This window comes from Salmo salar, chromosome 09 (genome assembly GCF_965601325.2).
Source record: "Salmo salar chromosome 09, fSalSal1, whole genome shotgun sequence".
NCBI classification, from domain to species: domain Eukaryota; kingdom Metazoa; phylum Chordata; class Actinopteri; order Salmoniformes; family Salmonidae; genus Salmo; species Salmo salar.
The window spans coordinates 129,554,106-129,578,074 of NC_138299.1; the positions used below are offsets into that span (position 1 = coordinate 129,554,106).

Consider the following 23,969-nt stretch of genomic DNA (forward strand, 5'->3'; position numbering starts at 1 on the left):
CATGACATCATTTTCTGGAATTTTCCAAGCTGTTTAAAGGCACAGTCACCTTAGTGTATGTAAACTTCTGACCCACTGGAATTGTGATACAGATTATTTCACTTCTAATTCACTGTATGTAAACAATTGTTGGAAAAATTACTTGTCATGCACAAAGTAGATGTCCTAACCGACTTGCCAAAACTATAGTTTGTTAACAAGACATTTTTGGAGTGGTTGAAAAACGAGTTTTAATGACTGCAACCTAAGTGCATGTAAACTTCCGACTTCAACTGTACAATGACACCTTGATTTCTAAACCCTTGATTATTGGATCTGATTTTAATAGCTTACATTTCGATGGCCATAATTAATAGATATGCCGATTGTGGACTACCTTGTTTTACTTCTCTTGACAGTTTAATACTTTCTGAGAAGTAGACATTATTTACAGTTGTACACCTAGGGTTATTATACATAACTTTAAACCCATTTTATGAGATTCTCCAAAATGGAAATATTCCAGGCATTTAAATATAAATTCCAGTCATACTTTATCTAAAGCCTTTTCAAATTCAGCTATGAATGTTACTGTTTTGACTTAAATCGGCTTGAAAATCTTTGGCAAGACTTGAAAATGGCTGTCTAGCAATGATCAACAATCAACTTGACAGAGCTTGAAGAATTTAAAAAAGATTAATGGGCAAATATTGTACAATTCAGCTGTGTATTGGGCTGTTGCGGTGACCGTATTACCGACGCTCCATCGGTCATGAAGGCAGTCAAATTCCACGTGACCATTTAGTCACGTTAATTAGGCTTCTCCAAGTTCTGATGCTGCTGATGGTCATTAGTAGCCTACCAAACTTGCTAACTGCCTGGTACGCGGCACTCTATTGTCCCTCTAATCACTCTGACATCAATGCAAATGTGTTGCAAATCTAATCAAACACTTAATGAGAGCCCATGAGCTCGTTGCAAAACATTTCTATAGGCTGTGCAATTGCACGAGAAAACAACAGTGATTTCCTCTACTAAAAAGAGGAGGATTCCATCAGCTTTCTATAGACTAGGCCTACTATATTTATTTCTCAACTTTCCTAATATTAAGCACATTGTTTATCTTTAGAACAGGAGTATAGCCTACCCAGCTGGCATGGAAATGAACCACGGGAAAAGTGTCCTCCATTTGCTATTTAACCTCTTACATCTAGACGTTCCGCTAGCGGAACACCTGCTCCAATATCCAATGATAGGCGTGGCGCGAATGACAAATTCCTCAAAAATACAAAAACTTCAATTTCTCAAACATATGACTATTTTACACCATTTTAAAGACAAGACTCTCATTAATCTAACCACACTGTCCGATTTCAAAAAGGCTTTACAACGAAAGCAAAACATTAGATTATGTCAGCAGAGTACCCAGACAGAAATAATCAGACACCCATTTTTCAAGCTAGCATATAATGTCACAAAAAACAAAACCACAGCTAAATGCAGCACTAACCTTTGATGATCTTCATCAGATGACACACCTAGGACATTGTTATACAATACATGCATGTTTTGTTCAATCAAGTTCATATTTATATCAAAAACCAGCTTTTTACATTAGCATGTGACGTTCAGAACTAGCATACCCCCCGCAAACCTCCGGTGAATTTACTAAATTACTCACGATAAACGTTCACAAAAAACATAACAATTATTTTAAGAATTATAGATACAGAACTCCTTTGTGCAATCGAGGTGTCCGATTTTAAAATAGCTTTTCAGTGAAAGCACATTTTGCAATATTCTGAGTAGATCGCCCAGCCATCACGGCTAGCTATTTAGACACCCACCAAGTTTAGCCCTGACCAAACTCCGATTTACTATTAGAAAAGTTTGATTACCTTTGGTGTTCTTCGTCAGAATGCACTCCCAGGACTTCTACTTCAATAACAAATGTTGGTTTGGTTCAAAATAATCCATTGTTATATCCAAATAGCGGCGTTTTGTTTGTGCGTTCAAGACACTATCCGAAGTGTAAATAAGGGTCACGAGCACGACGCATTTCGTGACAAAAGATTTCTAAATATTCCATTGCCGTACTTCGAAGCATGTCAACCGCTGTTTAAAATCAATTTTTATGCCATTTTTCTCGTAAAAAAACGATAATATTCCGACCGGGAAAGCGTGTATACGTACAAAGAGAGAGAAAATAAAAGCATGGGATCCCCTCGTGCACGAGCCTGAGTCTCACAGTACTGTGACCAGCCACTATCCAAACGCGCTACTTTTTTTCAGCCAGAGCCTGCAAAGCCATGATTCAGCTTTTTGCCGCCTTCTGAGAGCCCATGGGAGCCGTAGGAAGTGTCACGTAACAGTAGAGATCCCCTGTAATGGATAGAGATAATCAAGAAGGGCAAGAAATGGTCAGACGGGGCACTTCCTGTAAGGAATCTTCTCAGGTTTTGGCCTGCCAAATGAGTTCTGTTATACTCAGACACCATTCAAACAGTTTTAGAAACTTTGGAGTGTTTTCTATCCAAAGCTAATAATTATATGCATATTCTAGTTTCTGGGCAGGAGTAATAATCAGATTAAATCGGGTACGTTTTTTTATCCGGCCGTGAAAATACTGCCCCCTAGCCATAACAGGTTAAGTGCATAGATTACATTTTTTTTTTCCTGCTGCCCCTGTTTCGAGACTGAACCACCATTATCATGTACCTTTCTAAATCCAAACAAATTTCTTACACACATTTTTTAGTATGTAAAGTCAAGATTAAATCAAGAATAGTCTGATGGGTGACAATATTAGCCCATCAATTGTGAATTATATATTATCACTTGTGAATGATGCCCAGCATAATAACTGCCTTTTTTTGCGACTTTTTGGAATCAGTCGCACACCTCATGTAGCCTAGTCCATAGGCCTATATGTTTTGATAAGGTTTGTATCACAACTAAAGTTGCCAAATAACTTCTTAAAATTAAGTACTTTAATTCGCTTTACAAAGGGTTTAGAGCCTAACTGGTATACATAAGCAGCGTGTGAGTTTGGGGAAGAAAATGTTAACTATAACAATGCACCTTTTTAATAAAAGCATTACATGCATAATCTCATTTGCGGTCAATTTTGATAATGGTGTTTTCCCGCTAGTGGAACATTCGCGCTTATAGCCTACTGCCATGTGCACTTTGCTGCGCTTATAATTTGAAGAGAGAGCCTAATAGTTTATCAACATTTTAAGCTGAACGTTCTGATTTGTTGCGTTAGCCACAATGCGTGAAACATTTTTTTTTTTTATGCTAGTGGTTGTATTAATTAGGAATTTATTGCACCCCACAACTTTCCCAGACTATGTTTGGAATATTTATTTATTGCACAGAATAGAATAGGTTGACTTTTGTACTATAGGGGATAGAAGATTGACCTAAGTTAGTGCTTTTGCTGTTCGTTAGGCCTACTCATCTTGTTGGCTGACAAAAAGTAAATGTGGACAGTTCTTCCATTATCTTCAATATGCACCTCGGAATTGGATAAGGATGAGCGCAGTTGCGTCCCCGATGTGTCTGTCTTCACTTGTAGCCTGTGAGAAAGACCTGATCACGTGACGTCGAGCCATGTGAGTGAGAGGCGCAGTCGAAGGGCACAATGCAGCACTCCGGGCCGCAAAAGGCATGGATTTTTTTTAGGGTGCATTACAGCCACAAAGGGGATGCCGCCGTAAAATGCGAAGCATTATCAAGTGCTTGTCAAATTGTGAATGAGAGGCTATTGGAGTGTGTACAGCCTGCGTGATAAATAATGCAGAGCTTAGGCCTTTCAAACTACTTTTCAAATCATCATTAGTCATCATGCAGCCTTACAATGTATTAAAAATCAAAACATATAGCCCACCGGTTGTAGAACAACTAAAGTTAAATTAATAACTCTAAATTAAGCATATAGGAGTACCTGTTTCTTTGTTCACCGCTCACCACAGAATAGCCACATGCGCACTCCCTCAAATCTATATTTTATTCAGCTTTGTTTAATTGTATTGTTCATACTATAAAATAATATCAAATAATGCCATGGAATTATAAGCAAATCATGTCTGCTAATTAACTAGTGTAACTCATAGCCACATCAGGACCTAACATGAGGACAACTCAGAGTATGCTGTTCTGTTCTTCTGAAATAGACTACATTTTCTTCATATCATGCTTCTTTAGACCTGCCTAAAATAAATAATGGGTTTATTGTGAAGGTGTAGGATATATTACATGGATTTATTAGACTTTTTAAAATGGATGTAGGCTATGTGTGGAAGCCAGGTGATGCTAAATGTTTGTTATTTGCTTGACAATCACTGGCTGACAACATTTTGTGACTGCCACAGCCCTAGGTGCGCAAAACTCAAAAAGACTCACAGCTGTAATCGCCACCAAAGGTGCTTATACAAAGTATTAACTTGGGGGAAAAATACTTATGTAAATTAGATTTCTGTATTTCATTTTAAATACATTTGCGATCATTTTCTAAAAATGTGTTTTCACTTTGTCATTATGGGGTTGTGTGGATGGGTGAGGGAAAAAAATACATATTTAATCAATTTTGAATTCAGGCTGTAACACAACAAAATGTGGATTAAGTCAAGGGGTATGAATACTTTCTGAAGGCACTGTAGATATGTTTAAACATATTCTGTGATGTCTCCCACTTTTCTCCTCTCCAGGTGTCCCTGAAGTTCTCGTCCCTCCAGGAGTTGCCAGGGGAGAAGACCTCTCTGAGCCTCCAGGCCCACCCAGGGTCTCTGTGTTCTCTCAGGGCCATCGACCAGAGTGTGCTGCTGCTGCAGCCTGAACAGGAGCTCAGCCTGGACTCTGTACGTTCTCCATGGGCCGCGTCCCAAATGGCTCCCTATACCCTATGTAGTGCACTACTTTTGACCAGGGCCATTGACTCACCACACTAAGCTGAAGCCTAACCATGATCACATCTCCCATGTTTTTCAAGATGGGATTTGGCTCACTTTCAGCTTCCTCTAACCATGTATTAACCACTGTCTGATACTTAAAGTTTAGAAGTTTTAACTTGTGGGACTATTTTGTTGGTTGTCTTGTACCACTCAAGCTAAATCGAGTACAGATCAAGTATTTGCCATATGTATTTAACCCAGGTGTTATCCTATGCACTGACCTTGTCCTAACTATGTACTGACCCTGTAACCTCTGACCACACTCTGACCATGCACCGACCACGCTCTGACCATGCACCGACCACGCTCTGACCATGCACCGACCACACTCTGACCGTGTCAAGATGCTGCGGATTATAAAGTCAGTATTACTAGAGGTATATTACTTCTCTCTCCGCAGGTCTTCAGTCAGCTGCCTGTTCAGAAGTTGTCTGGATATTCATACAGAGTAGAAGACTTTGACCCCTACCCATGCCGACCATTTCCTCCAATCATTAAAGCGGAGATGGAAGTACCCCCTTCACCTGTCCCTAAACTGGCCGAGGAGTTAGAAGCACCAACCGTACCTGACAGGAAAAAACGCTCATTCTGGTTTGGCCCCAACAATGACAAAAACGATGTTTACAACATCTTTAAAGTAAGATAATCAAATACGTTTAATGTTATTGTTTTTGTCTGTTTGAAATATGGAAAATGTATAAATAAATACTTTATATTTATTTAAGTAAGAAAGTAGACACTAAATTAATTAAAATGGAATGCAGTCTGAAGACGTATACACAGTATCTATATAAAAAAATGGGTTTTTAAACCAATACCCACATAATTTAGCAAAACTGAAATCCAGGTATAATATGTACTTTACTGTTTTACCACTGTTTTATAATTTTATGTACTTTTCATTTTAGGAAGTTGGAATCAAGATCCTGACCAACTCTGACGTGAAAAAACCTTACAACTGTATTATACCCTTTTCAATGGAATATGACAGTATGGTAGAAGAGGGTATGATATATTCTAATGTGTGAACCTTTCTAGTCTTAACCTAATAATAAAGGATTAGTTTGTATTTACAGCTATCCAATTTAAATCACTAGAAGAATTTGATGCTCCAGTGTCAATGGCCAACATGATGCCAGAGACCTCAGCCGCTAGAGCCTCCGACGGGCCTAAAGAGACCGTCCGCACGTACTTCCCTGAGACCTGGATCTGGGACCTGGTTCCTGTGGGGTAAGCATTGTGACAGACGCACATCCCTTTTCATGGGGTGCTTAGCTGACACTGCCTTGTAATAGGGTTATACTGAAACTACAAGAACGTTTTTGTCCAAGGGGTAGGTTTATTTATTGAAATGACCATGTTATGTGTTCTAATGTTAATATACATTTTGTTTTTATTGCACCCCTTTCACCACCTCCAGGCATACAGGAAAAGTGAATGTTGACAAGACTGTCCCAGACACCATCACTAAGTGGGCTGCAGGGGCGTTCTGTACTTCCCCAGTGGGTTTTGGCCTGGCTCCCAACACTGGCCTCACTGCCTTCCAACCCTTCTTTGTGAGCCTGACGCTGCCCTACTCTGTCATCCGGGGGGAGGTGTTCACACTCAAGGCCACAGTGTTCAACTACCTCTCCAAGTGTATCATGGTAAGTCCCCCCCCAGTGTTGTCTCTTTCTTTACCTCTCCAGTCCCACTTCATTTGGATAGTCCCTGTAGACAACCTACAGACGCTCTGACGTTTTAAGTACGAGAGAAGAGAGAAACGCATGGAATCTAGTATAGACTTGCGATTGACCCATGTGTTTCTCCTAGGTGAAGGTGACTCTAGCTGAGTCGAACCAGTTCACAGCCAGGCCATGTGAAGGCTGCCAGTACACCCTGTGTCTGTGTGCTGAAGAGAGCAGGACCTTCAAGTGGATCCTCACCCCAACTGCTTTAGGTGAGCCATGCAGTACTCTGTCAATCTCTCACAAGGCTCTTGCAGTAGACTCCACATTTACTCCCTACACCTAGGCCCTTGCCCCCTAACCCTTCGCTGCTTGCAGATCTGTAAGGTGTTAGAAATATGGTAGAAGCTCCACTACACTGCTTATACCCATCCACACCTTTCAAATATGCAAATAGTGAAGGGTAGGGAGTGATTTGGAAGCAGTGCATTAAGACAGGGTTGTTGACTTCACACAGCTCTCATTAGACTGAAATTTCCGTAAATGAAATGATTTATCTGATGCACAAATTCCTCGAATATGACATACTCAAAGATCTACCTCAGCCACTGATAACCCCTATCAGAGAAATGGAGGGAGGGACCAAGGAGGAGAGGGGAAACGAGGGATGGCACAAAGGAGGGAACAGTTGAGCCAGGGTACATGAGTGACTGAGAGGCTGGAGGTGGAGTGGGTAAAAGGGAGCAAGCTGATGGGTGACTGGTCTAGACTAGAATGTTAATGTTTCCCTGGACTGAACTATAGGGGAGGTGAGTGTGAAAGTGAGCGCCGAGGCGTTGAAAACTGAGGACCTCTGCGGCAACGAGGTGGCCACGGTGCCAGAGAAAGGACGCATTGACACCGTTGTGCAAACACTGCTGGTAGAGGTGAGTGTCTGTCCTGTATAGCAAGTCCACTGTTTTTCTCCCACATTTAATTAGAGATCTGGGTTTTCAGTAACACTAGGTCAAGGGTGAATACAGGAGAATTTATATTTTGATGAGAGGAGACCAACATGGTTTGGTGTTTAACTGCATTTGGGCTTGAGACTCCAGCCCATGCCTAATAAATTGAAAGCGTGTGTATATATATTTTTAATAAAGAATTACTTGGTGCATATCTTTTACATTCATTTTAGATTAAGCTGTATAGCTGGACCTACACAACAGATGGTCTGGGATGTAGACTTATCTTAACATTGGTCTACGTTTCAGGTTTTAAATGTTTGATTTTGGAGTGAAATGTACCTTTAAGTGGTTACCATATAAATTCTATGGTAGAATTAACTTGAGTTGTCGTCATTACTGTTTTTTAAAAATGTATTTTGGTGCTGTTTCACTTTCCCTCTATCAGGCCGAGGGAACCCAGGAGACGGTCAGCCACAATGCTCTGCTCTGCCCTGCAGGTAATCTACTGACGTCTATCAGTCATACTTTCTCATAATTAAGTTGAAGTGCATTTGTTTTGGTTTAGATGACAGATACTTTTTAATTGGTTATCAAGTCACTCTCTGGTTTCTGTCTCGCGTCACCAGAGGGCCCGGTGGAGAAGGACATCTCTCTGAAGCTGCCTGAGGTGTTTGTGGAGGGCTCTGCCAAGGCGTCCCTCTCAGTACTGGGTGAGAATGAATGAATGAATGAATATATGAATGTGTATATATATATATATATATACGTTTTTGGTGCAGATGATTTTTCATCCCTCTATTCATGACGAAGGAAGTGGATATTCAACCTGCAGATCTATGATCGGGATAAGCGAAGGTTCATTTTAGGGTTAGGGTAAGAAACCGGGATCTGCCGGTCGCATATACACTGCCATTGACTAGAGACCTATGTTTGATTGTCTCAATGGTTGGTCTCTTTCACCAGGCGACCTGATGGGTCGGGCCATGAAGAACCTGGACAGCCTGTTGCAGATGCCCTATGGCTGTGGAGAGCAGAACATGGTGCTGTTTGCTCCCAATATCTACATCCTCAACTACCTGCAAAGCACCAGGCAGCTCACCATGGAGATCCAGACCAGGGCCACAGGCTTCCTAGACAGTGGTGAGTGAGCTGGGTCCAGTTCAGTAAGGCACAACATGTTGCAATGAAAATCAAGCAATTATTATCAGACATGTTTAGTTACAGCCTGCACTCCCCGTTTTACTCAGTAAATATGTTATTCTCCCTACTGGACATAACCCTGGTGAAATAGACCGCTATCTATTCTGAAGACTATTGCTTAACTTAATGCATAGAGTGGGATATGACAAGAGAATTTGCAGTAAGCCTTGTACTTTTTAAATAATGAGCTGTGATTGAACAGGACTCTGCAAAGATCAACACTGTCTGACAGTTTGTGCTGTCTGATCCTGTGTTAATCTCTCCTCGGACTAGCAACAACCTGTTGTATATATTTGGTGCTGAACCAGTTAACGTCACCTTCCACATACAGTACAAGTCCCTAGAAGGAGAGTTTTTATTCATTTGGCCATTTGTGTTGCAGGCTACCAGAGGGAGCTCAACTACAAGCATGACGATGGCTCCTACAGTGCCTTTGGGAAGAGCGATGAGTCGGGAAACACGTGGTCCGTTCAATTGAAGTCCACACAGTCATAATGCCTTCTCTTAGATTATTCCTCAATTTACCTTTTTTTAAGTCATGAAAATGACATTAGCTTAAAGGGGGTTGCAGTATGTAATCAAGGTAGGAATGTGATGGTCTCAAATCCATACTAGTATGTGCTATGGCAAATATAGTTGGCTTCAGCACATACAGTATGGCTACTGTTATCTAGAGTCTATGATCCATAGTTTAGGCAAGGCTCACCACATCTAGTCTGTGTAACTCCAGTGACATCTGACCTGTGTCCTCTCAGGCTCACCTCCTTTGTGCTGAAGTCCTTTGGAGGGGCCAAGCCTTACATCTTTGTGGACCCCGCCCACATTGCCCAGGCCAAGGCCTGGTTGGCCAGTCACCAGCAGACGGATGGCTGCATCGCGTCAGTGGGGAAACTCTTCCATAACGGCATGAAGGTAAAGGAGTCAGAGCTCAGTGGGTAATAAGAGGAGTATTATACTGCTGCCACCAAATGTGAAAAGGTAACGTTTAGGGCAGAGATTCAGCAGGAGGTTCTGGTGCAAGTTTCCCGTTCTATTTAGAGTGCAATGGTGGAGTCTGCATAAAATCCTAGATAACTAACAAACAATAGACTTGATAATAATACATAGTCTAACATCAAATATGAGTAGAGTCGTGGTCAACATTTTTGAGAATGACACAAATAATAATTTTCACAAAGTCTGCTGCTTCAGTGTCTTTAGATATTTTTGTCAGATGTTACTATGGAATACTGAAGTATAATTACAAGCATTTCATAAGTGTCAAAGGCTTTTATTGACAATTACATGAAGTTGATGCAGAGTCAATATTTGCAGTGTTGACCCTTCTTTTTCGAGACCTCTGCAATCTGTCCTGGCATGCTGTCAATTAACTTCTGGGCCACATCCTGACTGATGGCAGCCCATTCTTGCATAACCAATGCTTGGAGTTGGTCAGAATTTGTGGGTTTTTGTTTGTCCACCCACCTCTTGAGGGTTGACCAGAAGTTCTCTGTGAGATTAAGGTCTGGGGAGTTTCCTGGCCATGGACCCAAAATATCAATGTTTTGTTCCCTGAGCCACTTTTGCATTATGGCAAGGTGCTCCATCATGCTGGAAAAGGCATTGTTCGTCACCAAACTGTTCCTGGATGTGTTGGTACCATTCTTTATTCATGGCTGTGTTCTTAGGCAAATTGTGAGTGAGCCCACTCCCTTGGCTGAGAAGCAACCCCACACATGAATGGTCTCAGGATGCTTTACTGTTGGCATGACACAGGACTGACGGTAGCGCTCACCTTCTCCAGACAAGCTTTTTCCGGATGCCCCAAACAGTCAATCCCTGTACCTTTTGAAGAATATCAGTCTGTCCCTGATGTTTTTCCTGGAGAGAAGTGGCTTCTTTGCTGCCTTTCTTGACACCAGGCAATCCTACAAAAATCTTCGCCTCACTGTGCGTGCAGATGCACTCACACCTGCCTGCTGCCATTCCTGAGCAAGCTCTGTACTGGTGATGCCCCGATCCCGCAGCTGAATCAACTTTAGGAGACGGTCCTGGCGCTTGCTGGACTTTCTTGGGTGCCCTGAAGCCTTCTTCACAACAATTGAACCGCTCTCCTTGAAGTTATTGATGATCCGATAAATGGATGATTTAGGTGCAATCTTACTGGCAGCAATATCCTTGCCTGTGAAGCCCTTTTTGTGCAAAGCAATGATGACGGCACGTGTTTCCTTGCAGGTAACCATGGTTGACAGAGGAAGAACAATGATTCCAAGCACCACCCTCCTTTGGAAGCTTCCAGTCTGTTATTCGAACTCAATCAGCATGACAGAGTAATCTCCAGCCTTGCCCTCATCAACATTCACACCTGTGTTAACGAGAGAATCACTGACATGATGTCAGCTGGTCCTTTTGTGGCAGGGTTGAAATGCAGTGGAAATGTTTTTGGGGATTCAGTTCATTTGCATGGCAAAGAGGGACTTTGCAATTCATCTGATCTCGCTTCATAACATTCTGGAGTATATGCAAATTGCCATCATACAAACTGAGGTAGCAGACTGAAAATTAATATTTGTGTCGTTCTCAAAACTTTTGGCCACGACTGTACTTTACATACTTCATATTGCACTGACTTGTAGGAAAATGTACTGTTCAGGAGGACCTTAGGACCCCACGTGTGCCCCGAAGGAGCACATACTGAGCACAACAAGACTCCCAAGCATGTTTTTGCTGGTCCTGAGAACACACCACCTCCCGACAGCTTTTATGCATCTCCTAAACAGTACTCTTAGTTATTTCCCCCCTGTTCTTTATCTTTGTGCACCATTATCATGTGAATGTTGTTTTAAACACTGCAATGTTTTTACCTGATATCAGTGTGACTTTGAAACTCTGTAACACCTTGGAGTGTTGGATGACGTTTACTGGCATCCTTTGTTGTCATAGGGAGGGGTCGGGGATGAAGTGTCGCTCACTGCCTACATCACCGCTGCACTGCTGGAGCTGGATGGCAACACTTCTGTGAGTTATCACCTCTTTCCATATCCAAGTATTTTTAAAATCTTATTGATAAACAAGAAGGCCACATTTGGTGATTTTAAAATATCACCCACAGACGATATCACCCAAGACGATATCACCCACAGAACGCCTCACTTGCCATGTATTCTAATAAACAACATCCCAATATACAGTTCCTTCTGGGAAACTATTCAGACCCCTTGACTTTTTCCATATTTTGTTAGATTACAGCCTTATTCTAAAAATTTTTAAATCCTCAGCGATCTACACACAATGCACCATAATGACAAAGCGAAACAGGTTTTTAGAAATGTTTGCAAATGTATTAAATAAAAACAGATTCCTTATTTACGTAAGTATTCAGATCTTCTGCAATAAGGCTTGAAATTGAGCTCAGGTGCATCCTGTTTCCGTTGATCATCCTTGAGGTGTTTATACAACTTGATTGGAGTCCACTTGTAGTAAATTCAATTGATTGGACTTGATTTGGAAAGGCGCGTGTGTGTGTATATATAAGGTCCCACAGTTGACAGTGCATGCCAGAGCAAAAACCAAGCCATGAGGTTGAAGGAATTGTCCGTTGAGCTCCGAGACAGATTGTGTCGAGGCACAGATCTGGGGAAGGGTACAAACACATTTCTGCAGCATTGAAGGTCCCCAGAACAGTGGCCGCAATCATTCTTAAATGGAAAAAGTTTGTAACCACCAAGACTCTTCCTAGAGCTGACCGCCTAGCCAAACTGAGAAATCGGGGGAGAAGGGCCTTGGTCAGAGGTGACCAAGAACCTTACAGTCAGTCTGACAGAGTTCTGGAGTTCCTCTCTGGAGATGGGAGAACCTTCCAGAAGGACAACCATCTCTGCAGCTCTCCACCAATCAGGCCTTTATGGTAGAGTGCCAGACAGAAGCCATTCCTCAGTAAAAGGCAGATAACAGCCCACTTGAGGTTTGCCAAAAGGCACCTAAAGACTCCCAGACCATGAGAAACAAGATTCGCTGATCTGATGAAACCAAGATTGAACTCTTTTGCCTGAATGCCAAGTGTCATGTCGGGAGGAAACCTGGCAACAACCCTACGGTGACGCATGGTGATGGCAGCATCATGTTTTGGGGGTGTTTTTCAGTAGCAGGGACTGGGAGACTAGTCAGGATCAAGGCAAAGATGAACGGAACAGAGTACAGAGGTCCTTGATGAAAACCTGCTCCAGAGCGCTCAGGACCTCAGACTGTTTTTCCTCTGGAGAGGCCTGAAAATAGCTGTGCAGCAACGCTCCCCATCCAAGCTGACAGAGCTTGAGAGGATCTGCAGAGAAGAATGGGAGAAAATCCTTAATATATTATTTTATTCACTGCTCAAAAAAATAAAGGGAAAACTAAAATAACACATCTTAGATCTGAATTAATGAAATAATCTTATTAAATACTTTTTTCTTTACATAGTTGATGTGCTGACAACAAAATCACACAAAAATAATCAATGGAAATCCAATTTATTTAGCATCAATGCCTTCCTCTTGCAGGAACTGCTGACACACTCCAGCCACATGAGGTCTAGCATTGTCTTGCATTAGGAGGAACCCAGGGCCAACCGCACCAGCATATGGTCTCACAAGGGGTCTGAGGATCTCATCTCGGTACCTAATGGCAGTCAGGCTACCTCTGGCGAGCACATGGAGGGCTGTGCGGCCCCCCAAAGAAATGCCACCCCACACCATGACTGACCCACCGCCAAACCGGTCATGCTGGAGGATGTTGCAGGCAGCAGAGCGTTCTCCACGGCGTCTCCAGACTCTGTCACGTCTGTCACGTGCTCAGTGTGAACCTGCTTTCATCTGTGAAGAGCACAGGGTGCCAGTGGCGAATTTGCCAATCTTGGTGTTCTTTCGCAAATGCCAAACGTCCTGCACGGTGTTGGGCTGTAAGCACAACCCCCACCTGTGGACGTCGGGCCCTCATACCACCCTCATGGAGTCTGTTTCTGACCGTTTGAGCAGACACATGCACATTTGTGGCCTGCTGGAGGTCATTTTGCAGTGCTCTGGCAGTGCTCCTCCTGCTCCTCCTTGCACAAAGGCGGAGGTAGCGGTCCTGCTGCTGGGTTGTTGCCCTCCTACGGCTTCCTCCACGTCTTCTGATGTACTGGCCTGTCTCCTGGTAGCGCCTCCATGCTCTGGACACTACGCTGACAGACACAGCAAACCTTCTTGCCACAGCTCGCATTGATGTGCCATCCTGGATGAGCTGCACTACCTGAGCCACTTGTGTGGGTTGTAGACTCCGTCTCATGCTACCACTAGAGTGAAAGCACCGCCAGCATTCAAAAGTGACCAAAACATCAGCCAGGAAGCATAGGAACTGAGAAGTGGTCTGTGGTCCCCACCTGCAGAACCACTCCTTTATTGGGGGTGTCTTGCTAATTGCCTATAATTTCCACCTGTTGTCTATTCCATTTGCACAACAGCATGTGAAATTTATTGTCAATCAGTGTTGCTTCCTAAGTGGACAGTTTGATTTCACAGAAGTGTGATTGACTTGGAGTTACATTGTGTTGTTTAAGTGTTCCCTTTATTTTTTTGAGCAGTGTTTAACCTCTCTGGGCTAGGCGGGACGTAATCGTCCCACCTACGCAACAGCCAGTGTAATCCCGTGGCGCGATTTTCAAATACCTTAGAAATGCTATTACTTTAATTTCTCAAACATATGACTATTTTACACCATTTTAAAGACAAGACTCTTGTTAATCTAACCACACTGTCCGATTTCAAAAAGGCTTTACAACGAAAGCAAAACATTAGATTACGTCAGCAGAGTACCCAGCCAGAAATAATCAGACACCCATTTTTCAAGCTAGCATATAATGTCTCAAAAACCCAGAAGACAGCTAAATGCAGCACTAACCTTTGATCTTCATCAGATGACACACCTAGGACATTATGTTATACAATACATGCATGTTTTGTTCAATCAAGTTCATATTTATATCAAAAACCAGCTTTTTACATTAGCATGTGACGTTCAGAACTAGCATACCCCCCGCAAACCTCCGGTGAATTTACTAAATTACTCACGATAAACGTTCACAAAAAACATAACAATTATTTTAAGAATTATAGATACAGAACTCCTTTGTGCAATCGAGGTGTCCGATTTTAAAATAGCTTTTCGGTGAAAGCACATTTTGCAATATTCTGAGTAGATAGCCCAGCCATCACGGCTAGCTATTTAGACACCCACCAAGTTTAGCCCTGACCAAACTCCGATTTACTATTACAAAAGTTTGATTACCTTTGGTGTTCTTCGTCAGAATGCACTCCCAGGACTTCTACTTCAATAACAAATGTTGGTTTGGTTCAAAATAATCCATTGTTATATCCAAATAGCGGCGTTTTGTTTGTGCGTTCAAGACAGTATCCGAAGTGTAAATAAGGGTCACGAGCACGACGCATTTCGTGACAAAAGATTTCTAAATATTCCATTGCCGTACTTCGAAACATGTCAACCGCTGTTTAAAATCAATTTTTATGCCATTTTTCACGTAAAAAAGCGATAATATTCCGACCGGGAATCTGCGTTTAGGTAAACAGAGGAAAGAAAACAAAGCATTCGGTCGACGCGGGCACGCGCCTGAGTCTCACAGTACTGTAACCAGCCACTACCCAAACGCGCTACTTTTTTTCAACCAGAGCCTGCAAAGCCACGATTCAGCTTTTTGCCGCCTTCTGAGAGCCCATGGGAGCCGTAGGAAGTGTCACGTTATAGCAGAGATCCTCAGTCTTCAATAAACAGAGGCAAGAAGAACAACACCTCATCAGACAGGCCACTTCCTGCATGAAATCTTCTCAGGTTTTTGCCTGCCATATGAGTTCTGTTATACTCACAGACACCATTCAAACAGTTTTAGAAACTTTAGGGTGTTTTCTATCCAAAGCCAATAATTATATGCATATTCTATTTACTGGGCAGGAGTAGTAACCAGATTAAATCGGGTACGTTTTTTATCCAGCCGTGTCAATACTGCCCCCTAGCCCTAACAGGATATATTAGGGATTTTGTCCAATTCTTCTCTGCAGATCCTCTCAAGCTCTGTCACTGTACACAGTATATACACTAGTTAATTTCTTTATATTGCTAATGTTATTCGGTACTCATACCCGTATTAAAAACCTGATAAAAGGTCTGGGTTGTATTCATTAGGGAGTGCAATGGAAAACCCATGAACATTTTGCAACTTAAAAAGTGCATGTTTCTTATTGGTCCAGGTATTCCCTCCCAGTTTCAATCAGTGTTCCTCTGTTTGGTGCATAATAAACACAATCCTGTTGTATGTGGGTGTGTCAGGACCCCATGGTGGAGAAGAGTCTGGTGTGTCTGAAGGCAGCAGTGTCTGACCAGCTGGACAACACCTACACCATGGCCCTGCTGTCCTACACCTTCACCCTGGCGCAAAACCAGGACATGAGGGCCAAGCTCATCACCCACCTGGACAAGATAGCTGCTACCTCAGGTATGTCTTGTCTCTCGGTGAAAATGTCTGTCTCTACCGTTCTGTCTGACTGCTGGGAAACTGACAATTACCACAGGTGGCAATCGTCACTGGGAGAGAGCAGAGGCTTCTGGGACAAAGACGGACTCTCTGGAGGTGGAGATGACATCCTATGTGCTGCTGGCGCTGCTTTCCGGTCCCACCATGCCAGGCTTTGGGCTGGACTACTCCACTGGCATTGTCCGCTGGCTGGCCCAGCAGCAGAACCCCTACGGAGGCTTTGCCTCAACACAGGTACTTTATTGGTCTGGTAGACATTCATTCACTCTAGCAACTCATCTGCCAATCGCTCCTACTGTTAGTACATGGATCACACCAAATCCTTATTTGTATATGAAATGTAGTAAATTGGACATTGTATTAAAGCCTTACAATCATTTCATAACACATGGATTTCCTTGAATTGTTGTGCTTCATTTTACAATCTTCATATGTATTGCTTTATGATGTTGATTCTCTCCATCCATACCCAAACTATAGTCGACCCGGATTTGTTTTTGCAACAGTACTTTTCTCTTCCCCCCCCTGTCACCAGGACACAGTGGTAGCACTGCAGGCCCTGGCCAAGTACGGTGCTGCCACCTTCAGTCCAGAGGGCGCCAGTACAGTCAGTGTGAGCTCGGCCGGAGGCCTGAAGATGCAGTTTACTGTGAATCAGAACAACAGGCTGCTCTATCAGGAGGAGCAGCTGAGGGAGGTCCCTGGGGACTACAACATCAAGGCACAGGGCAAGAGCTGCGTCTTTGTGCAGGTCAGGCTCCAGTCGTTTTTCCCCTTTGCTGCCTCTCAGTACTGCATGTACTGAGTATCTGGTTTGTGTTCAGTAGAGCACACTGTTGCACAAAACTAACGTTTCAACCATAGAATTTTAGCATTAATGGAAATGCATGTGTGCTACTGTACATTGAAATGTGTATGTTTTGATTTCATGCATCTCAATAGTATCGTCTGTCTTTTCAGATCGCCATGCACTACAATATTCCCCCTCCTCCTGACTTCTCTGCTTTCAACATCTCAACACAGACGCTTGGGAAATGTGACGGCACCAAGAAATCTCTGATAGTGTCTGTGGATGTCAGGTACAGTGGTATTCCTTTTACCCTTGAAATAGCAGCTGAAAAAAATGACTGCACCACCAGTGTGCATTTTAAAAGTATCTTTAAAGCTGCACTATGTAACTTTTTGGGCGACCTGACCAAATTCATGTGGAAATATGAGATATAGATCTGTCATCCTCATTGACAGCAAGTCTAAGAAGTGTTAGATCTATTCTATGTGCGCTATTTTTATGCTTCCCATTCTTAAGTATCGTTTTTGCGTCTTTTACTTTTAGTTTTGAGCAGCATAATATAAAATATGTTTGGTTACTGAAAATATTTCAAAGCGGTTTAGATGGTATGATGATTTTCTTGCTTGTTTTGTCACAATCTTAAATTAAGCTAACTAGTAGAATTTTAGGAAATGGCGGAGCGATTTCTGCATATTTGCACCTTTTTAAGATAATATCCATCCTTCATCTGACTCTGTGTGACTGGCAGGTACAATGGTCGGCGAGAGGAGACCAACATGGTGATCATCAATGTCAAGCTTCTCTCCGGCTTTGTCCTGGACAAGTCCTCCCTCAGGCCTGTGAGTCAATAAGAGAACCTCAGGGCCAGGAGTTTTACCAGTTTGAGGAACACTCCTGTCACTAAGTATAATCCCCTTGAGGATTAATGTATAAAAAAATAATGGCGTCTGTTCTAATTGTAATTATTATCGTTTTGTCAATGCCAGTAGTTGTCCTTTGAACGTATCAGTTGTAGTGTCTATGACACTATCTTATCCTGTGTTCTGTTCTTCCAGTTGAAAAATGACCCCACTGTCAAACGAGTTGACCTGGAGGAAGGACATGTCATCATCTACCTAGATGGGGTAGGAACATGAATAATGAATGTAGCATCTAAACGGGGCTGTCTTTATCGGTTACAGAACCTAGTTGGATGTGGTCTCATTTGCATCTACACACTGGATTTAACTTGAACAGTAACATCAAAGTAAGACTGTAGTGGCTGTTTTATACAGTAACACTATGTGAATCTATAACATTGAACTGCAATGTCAACTGTATTATTCCTTTTCTGACAGCTCAAGCAGAAGGAAACGAAGACGTACAGCCTGGCCATAGAGGAGGATGTGCCTGTGAGGAATCTGAAACCAGCTGTGGTGAAAGTGTATGACTACTACCAGACAAGTAAGAATTCCATCTAACACAGACAGCAAACATGTCATCTCATGCACAGAAAGCCTTGTCTGTTAGTGAAAAAGTTAATTCAGCCTACTTTTACTGCCTTTAAATGAAAAAATACTTGGCTCATATGGCTGACTTGCTTAAACAAATGTGGTTTCTACTGACATTTGAGATGTAGAAACTATGGCATAAGGGGACGACGAGCAGATAAGAGGCAATACATAATGTCGATTAAGACATTAATGAGCGAGCTAGGACGGACGTAGTCAATAAAACTATTTGTTCAGCACTTTTGAAATGTACAACGGCATAATTCAGACATGGGCGTTCTGACAGTATTCTCCCTGTACACCAAGTCAGAACCGTAGGATAAGTAAAAGGGGCATATAAGCAAACAATGAAAGCTCTTACAATATTCAATGATTACATTTCTCTAAACAGCCTATAGGCTACATGTTCACCACCAAGTCAGAACATTAGCCTGAATTATGAGGGGGAAAAGGACCAAATTATTAGGGTGAGGCACATGGGCTACTAACAGCTTACTACAAAACATACACTTAGTATGACTTTCTTAGCTACAGTATATGTATCTCCCTGGCATATTACATCATTTATGCAGCAGCATACAATACATCTTTAGACTTACCTTGTTGTGCTGTGCTCACTTGAGCAGGAAGGTGGTGCGGCGGGCCATCGTGGGGAAATGTTGTCATCAAACTTTGTCATCAAATTCTGGCATTCTATGGCTTTCAAATCACATTTTATTTTTCACATGCGCCGAATACAACAGGTGTAGACCTTACAGCTGAAAACGGTTGTTCTGATTAAAGAAGCAATAAAACTGTCCTTCTTCAGACTAGTTGAGTATCTGGAGCATCAGCAGTTGTGGGTTCGATTACAGGCTCAAAATGGCCAGAAACAAATGCCTTTCTTCTGAAACTCGTCAGTCTATTCTTGTTCTGAGAAATGAGGGCTATTTCATGCGAAAAATTGCCAAGAAACTGAAGATCTCATACAACGCTGTGTACTACTCCCTTCACAGAACCGCACAAACTGGCTTTAACCAGAATAGAAAGGAGAGTGGGAGGCCCCGATGCACAACTGAGCACAAGGACAAGTACATTAGAGTCTCTAGTTTGAGAAACAGACGCCTCATAAGTCCTCAACTGGCAACTTCATTAAATAGTACCCTCAAAACACCAGTATCAAATGTCAACAGTGAAGAGGCAACTCTGGGATGCTGACCTTCTAGGCAGAGTTGCAAAGAAAAAGCCATATCTCAGACTGGCCAATAAAAATAAAAGATTAAGATGGGCAAAAGAACACACAAAAAAAAAATGTAACCCCCTTTTGCTCCCCAATTTCATGATATCCAATTGCAATCTTTTCTTATCGCTGCAACTTCCCAACGGGATCGGGAGAGGTGAAAGTCGAGTCATGTATATCCGAAACATGAGTGGGTGAACAGGGAGTACAGGAGGGGACTAAGCACACACACCTGAGTGGCCCCCGTGTTGAGGATCAGCGTGGCAGATGTTATTACCTACCCTGACTACCTGGGGGCGGCCCATCTGGAAGTCCAGGATCCAGTTGCAGAGGGAGGTGTTTAGTCCCAGGGTCCTTAGCTTAGTGATGAGCTTTGAGGACACTATGGTGTTGAATGCTGAACTGTAGCCAATGAATAGTATTCTCACGTAGGTGTTCCTTTTGTCCAGGTGGGCAGAGTGCATTAGAGATTGTGGCGTTATGCAAATTTAAGTGGGTCTAGGGTTTCTGGGATGTTGATATGAGCCATGACCAGCCTTTCAAAGCACTTCTTGGCTACGGACGTGAGTGGTACGGATCGGTAGTCATTTAGGAAGGTTACCTTGGTGTTCCTTGGCACAGGGACTATGGTGGTCTGCTTGAAACATTTTGTTATTACAGACTTGGTCAGGGGCAGGTTGAACATGTCAGTGAAGACACTTGCAAGTTGGTCAGCGCAGGCTAGGAGTACACATTCTGGTAATCCGTCTGGTCCTGTGGCCTTGTGAATGTGGACCTGTTTCAAGGTCTTACTCACATCGGGACGACTGGGATTACGCTCTCCGTAGCCGAACAGCTGGTGCTCTCATGCATGCTTCTTTGTTGCTTGCCTCGAAGCGCGCATTGAAGTCATTTAGCTCGTCTGTAGGCTCGTGCCACTGGGCAGCTCACGCCTGGGCTTCCCTTTGTAGTCTGCAATAATTTGCATGCCCATCCACATCGGATGAGCGTCGGAGCCGGTGAAGTAGATTCAATCTTAGTCCTATATTGATGCATTGCGTGTTTGATGGTTTGTCGGAGGGCATAGCAGGATTTCTTATAGGCGTCCAGGTTGGAAACTCTACCCTTTAGCTCAGTGCGGATGTTCCCTGTGATCCATGACTTCTGGTTGGGGTGTGTACGTACGGTCACTGTGGGGACGACGTCATCGATGCACTTATTGATGAAGGGCTTTCAAGACAACTGGGGGAAAAAAAAAAAAATCCAATCATGATGTCTGTGATCTTCAGGAAACTGAAGAGCTCTAGAAAGAGGCCTGAGTTACAACCTGGAATTCTGAGTTGGATGACCGTTCAAAATGTATTTTCCCAGTCTGAGCTTGTTTTTTTTCTTCAAAGTTCCCAGTTGTCTTGAGCGCAGCAGAAGTGATGCTCGATTGAAAGCATGGCCAATGTTGAACGGCCAATGTTGACCCTTAAATCCAGACTTGGACCACACATCCACTCCACTGAATAGCAGGCTAGTGATTGCTTTGCAAAGCTTGCAGTTAGACACTGATTCCTTCCAAACCACTTATTGTTGAATTTGCGATTTTCCAACTTGTGTAATATTTATGGCCGATGAGCATCAGTGTTTTATCTATCATTTCTCGTTATAATTTCTCTTCATATGACAATGATGGAAAAGGATTTGCCAGTAGATTGTTGACTTGATTCATGATGATGACTGCTAGCTTGCTAGCTAAGATTCTGAAAGTACGATGTTGACATGATCAGTCCAATTAAAGCTACGGTAGATATAACGTGATTTGACGTCATTTTGTCTCTGTCCAATGACCTTGAGCCTTCTTGGATAGGCACTTCTAATGCAACTCTATTGCAGCATCCAAGGGGCTTGAATTTTCGAGCTCTACCCGTACATTTCGCAGTGACATAGTGTCCCCATGAGTGACAGAACACAGCCAATCACGGCGTAATTGGAGAACATTACCAACCCCTACGCTCTGTATTTCCACTGGCTGCCCCACCACCACAGAAAGCACTGAGCTAGTCTGAAACACCTGCATTACTCAAGAAAGAAAAAAAGAGACCATGTTTGTATACCTCATTGATTAAAAAAAATGTACATTGTTTTCAAACTGATATGTGACATGTATTAATGGCAAAACACGCACAAAAAAAACAGGTGGGGTCTGTATGGGATCAATATCATGCCAAATGTATTCACAAATATAAATCACTTTCCACAAATGTAAATTGCTATCCACAAATGCAATTCACTATCCACAAACAAACACCTTTTGATTTGTATTTGTAAATCGATATATTGCATTTTTTTTTTTATTACTGCAGATCTGCAGTTCATTTCCAAGGGCCTTAAGTAAAATGACTGCCATAAAAATTTGCACATATGCGTAAACATGACAGATATGGCAAACCTGCAACTCCATATTTGGAAGCACTTAGGTCAACTGACTTTTGGCAGGTATTTGACGACAAGAAAAAGACAAAGTTCAAACGTGTAGAAAAACGTTTGTACCCATAGAAAGCGATTTCTATAAATCGCTGGCAGTCTCGTTCGGCCGTGTTGATGCCTGCCTTTCAAGGCTGCAGAAATTATACTATGGTAACCATAATATGTTAACCATATGTGTAATCACAGAATGTCCAACGTAAATAATCGAAACCCTAGATTACTCTATATTTGCAACGCTATTACAGTGTACACCCGTTCATCACCCAAATAGTTGAATTAACTGGCCAGTGTGATAGCACCACTAAATGTGAAGGATATGTCATACATTGTAAGTGATTATAATCCATTCGCTGTCTCATGTTGCACAGACGATGAGCATTAAGGAGACATAGGTATTCCTGAAGCCTCTAAATGTTTCTCCAGGAGAGGCATGCAAAGGGGAGGTGTAGGATATGGGATCAGACTTTGTAACAGTATTGCTTCTGTCCCTCTTCTCGCCCCAACCTGGTTTGAACCAGGGACCCTCTGCACACATCGACAATAGTCACCCTCGAAGCATCGCTACCCATCGCTCCACAAAAGCCGCAGCCCTTGCAGAGCAAGGGAAACAACTTCAAGGTCTCAGAGCGAGTGACGTCTCCGATTGAAACGCTATTAGCGTGCACCGCTAACTAGCTAGCCATTTCACACCGGTTACACTCGCCTCCTTTTCCACAGCAACCAGTGATCCAAGTCAACAGCATCAATGGGATCAACTTTTTTTTCTATGACTACAAATCGCTTTCTATGCCTGAACTTTTTGTCTTCACGGCAGTCATTTTACTTAAGACCCTTGGAAATGATCTGCAGTTCTAAAAAAATTCTAATGCAATATATTGATTTACAAATCAAAAGGTGTTTGTTTGTGGATAGTGAATTGCATTTGTGGAAAGTGAATTGCATTTGCGGATAGCGATTTACATTTGTGGAAAGGTGATTGACATTTGTGGATTGGTGATTTACGTTTGTGAATACATTTGACATGATATTGATCTCATAGGTCTGCCCCACCTTCCCTGAACCTCCACTGCCCATAGGGTATATTAGTCCTACATATATTAGTCCTTTTGAAAGAAAGTGTCAAAATAATTTTAATAGAAGATCACCATGAATTGAGTTTGGATGTTGCTTTTTTTTGTCTATTAATGAGAGACTACCAGTTTCTATTAACCAGTTTCCAAACCACCCCTTTCTCTCTGAAATATTTATACTAAACAAAAATATAAATGGCTGGGCCTGGCTCCCCAGTGGGTGGGCCTGGCTGCCAATTGGGTGGGCCTATGCCCTCCAAGCCCCACCCATGGTTGCACCCCTGCCCAGTCATGTGAAATCCATAGATTAGGGCCTAATTAATTTATTTGAATTTACTGATTTCCGTATATGAACTGTAACTCAGTCAAATCTTTGAAATTGTTGCATCTTGTATTTATATATTTGCTCAGTGTTTGGTGGCACTGCCATACCTGTCTGGGATACAGTACCAGTCAAAAGTGTGGACACACCTACTCATTCAAGGGTTTTTTCTTTATTTTTACTATTTTCTTCAGTGTAGAATAATAGTGAAGACATATAAAACTATGAAATAACACATATGGAGTCATAGTAGTAACCAAAAAATTGTTAAACAAATCAAAATATATTTTAGATTCTTCAAAGTATCCACCCTTTGCCTTGATGACAGCTTTGCAC

The 23,969-nt window shown here is 42.4% G+C and overlaps 1 protein-coding gene across 2 annotated transcripts in view; it reads left to right on the forward strand.

The window, feature by feature from the left end:
• The window catches only part of LOC106612540 (alpha-2-macroglobulin), a 40,615-nt gene that overhangs the window by 11,828 nt on the left and 4,818 nt on the right, over positions 1 to 23,969 (forward strand). The window contains exons 15-34 of one of the 2 annotated variants that reach the window (XM_045724496.2): positions 4,692 to 4,841; positions 5,335 to 5,571; positions 5,843 to 5,939; positions 6,011 to 6,164; positions 6,355 to 6,580; positions 6,747 to 6,873; positions 7,406 to 7,527; positions 7,994 to 8,045; positions 8,175 to 8,258; positions 8,512 to 8,688; positions 9,131 to 9,212; positions 9,504 to 9,660; positions 11,671 to 11,745; positions 16,084 to 16,249; positions 16,326 to 16,522; positions 16,824 to 17,039; positions 17,249 to 17,367; positions 17,827 to 17,917; positions 18,134 to 18,202; positions 18,416 to 18,521. In XM_045724496.2, coding sequence (XP_045580452.2) covers positions 4,692 to 4,841; positions 5,335 to 5,571; positions 5,843 to 5,939; positions 6,011 to 6,164; positions 6,355 to 6,580; positions 6,747 to 6,873; positions 7,406 to 7,527; positions 7,994 to 8,045; positions 8,175 to 8,258; positions 8,512 to 8,688; positions 9,131 to 9,212; positions 9,504 to 9,660; positions 11,671 to 11,745; positions 16,084 to 16,249; positions 16,326 to 16,522; positions 16,824 to 17,039; positions 17,249 to 17,367; positions 17,827 to 17,917; positions 18,134 to 18,202; positions 18,416 to 18,521 — 2,704 coding nt within the window. The remainder of the gene's footprint in view (positions 1 to 4,691; positions 4,842 to 5,334; positions 5,572 to 5,842; positions 5,940 to 6,010; positions 6,165 to 6,354; positions 6,581 to 6,746; positions 6,874 to 7,405; positions 7,528 to 7,993; positions 8,046 to 8,174; positions 8,259 to 8,511; positions 8,689 to 9,130; positions 9,213 to 9,503; positions 9,661 to 11,670; positions 11,746 to 16,083; positions 16,250 to 16,325; positions 16,523 to 16,823; positions 17,040 to 17,248; positions 17,368 to 17,826; positions 17,918 to 18,133; positions 18,203 to 18,415; positions 18,522 to 23,969) is intronic. The other variant, XM_045724497.2, reaches the window with a different exon arrangement.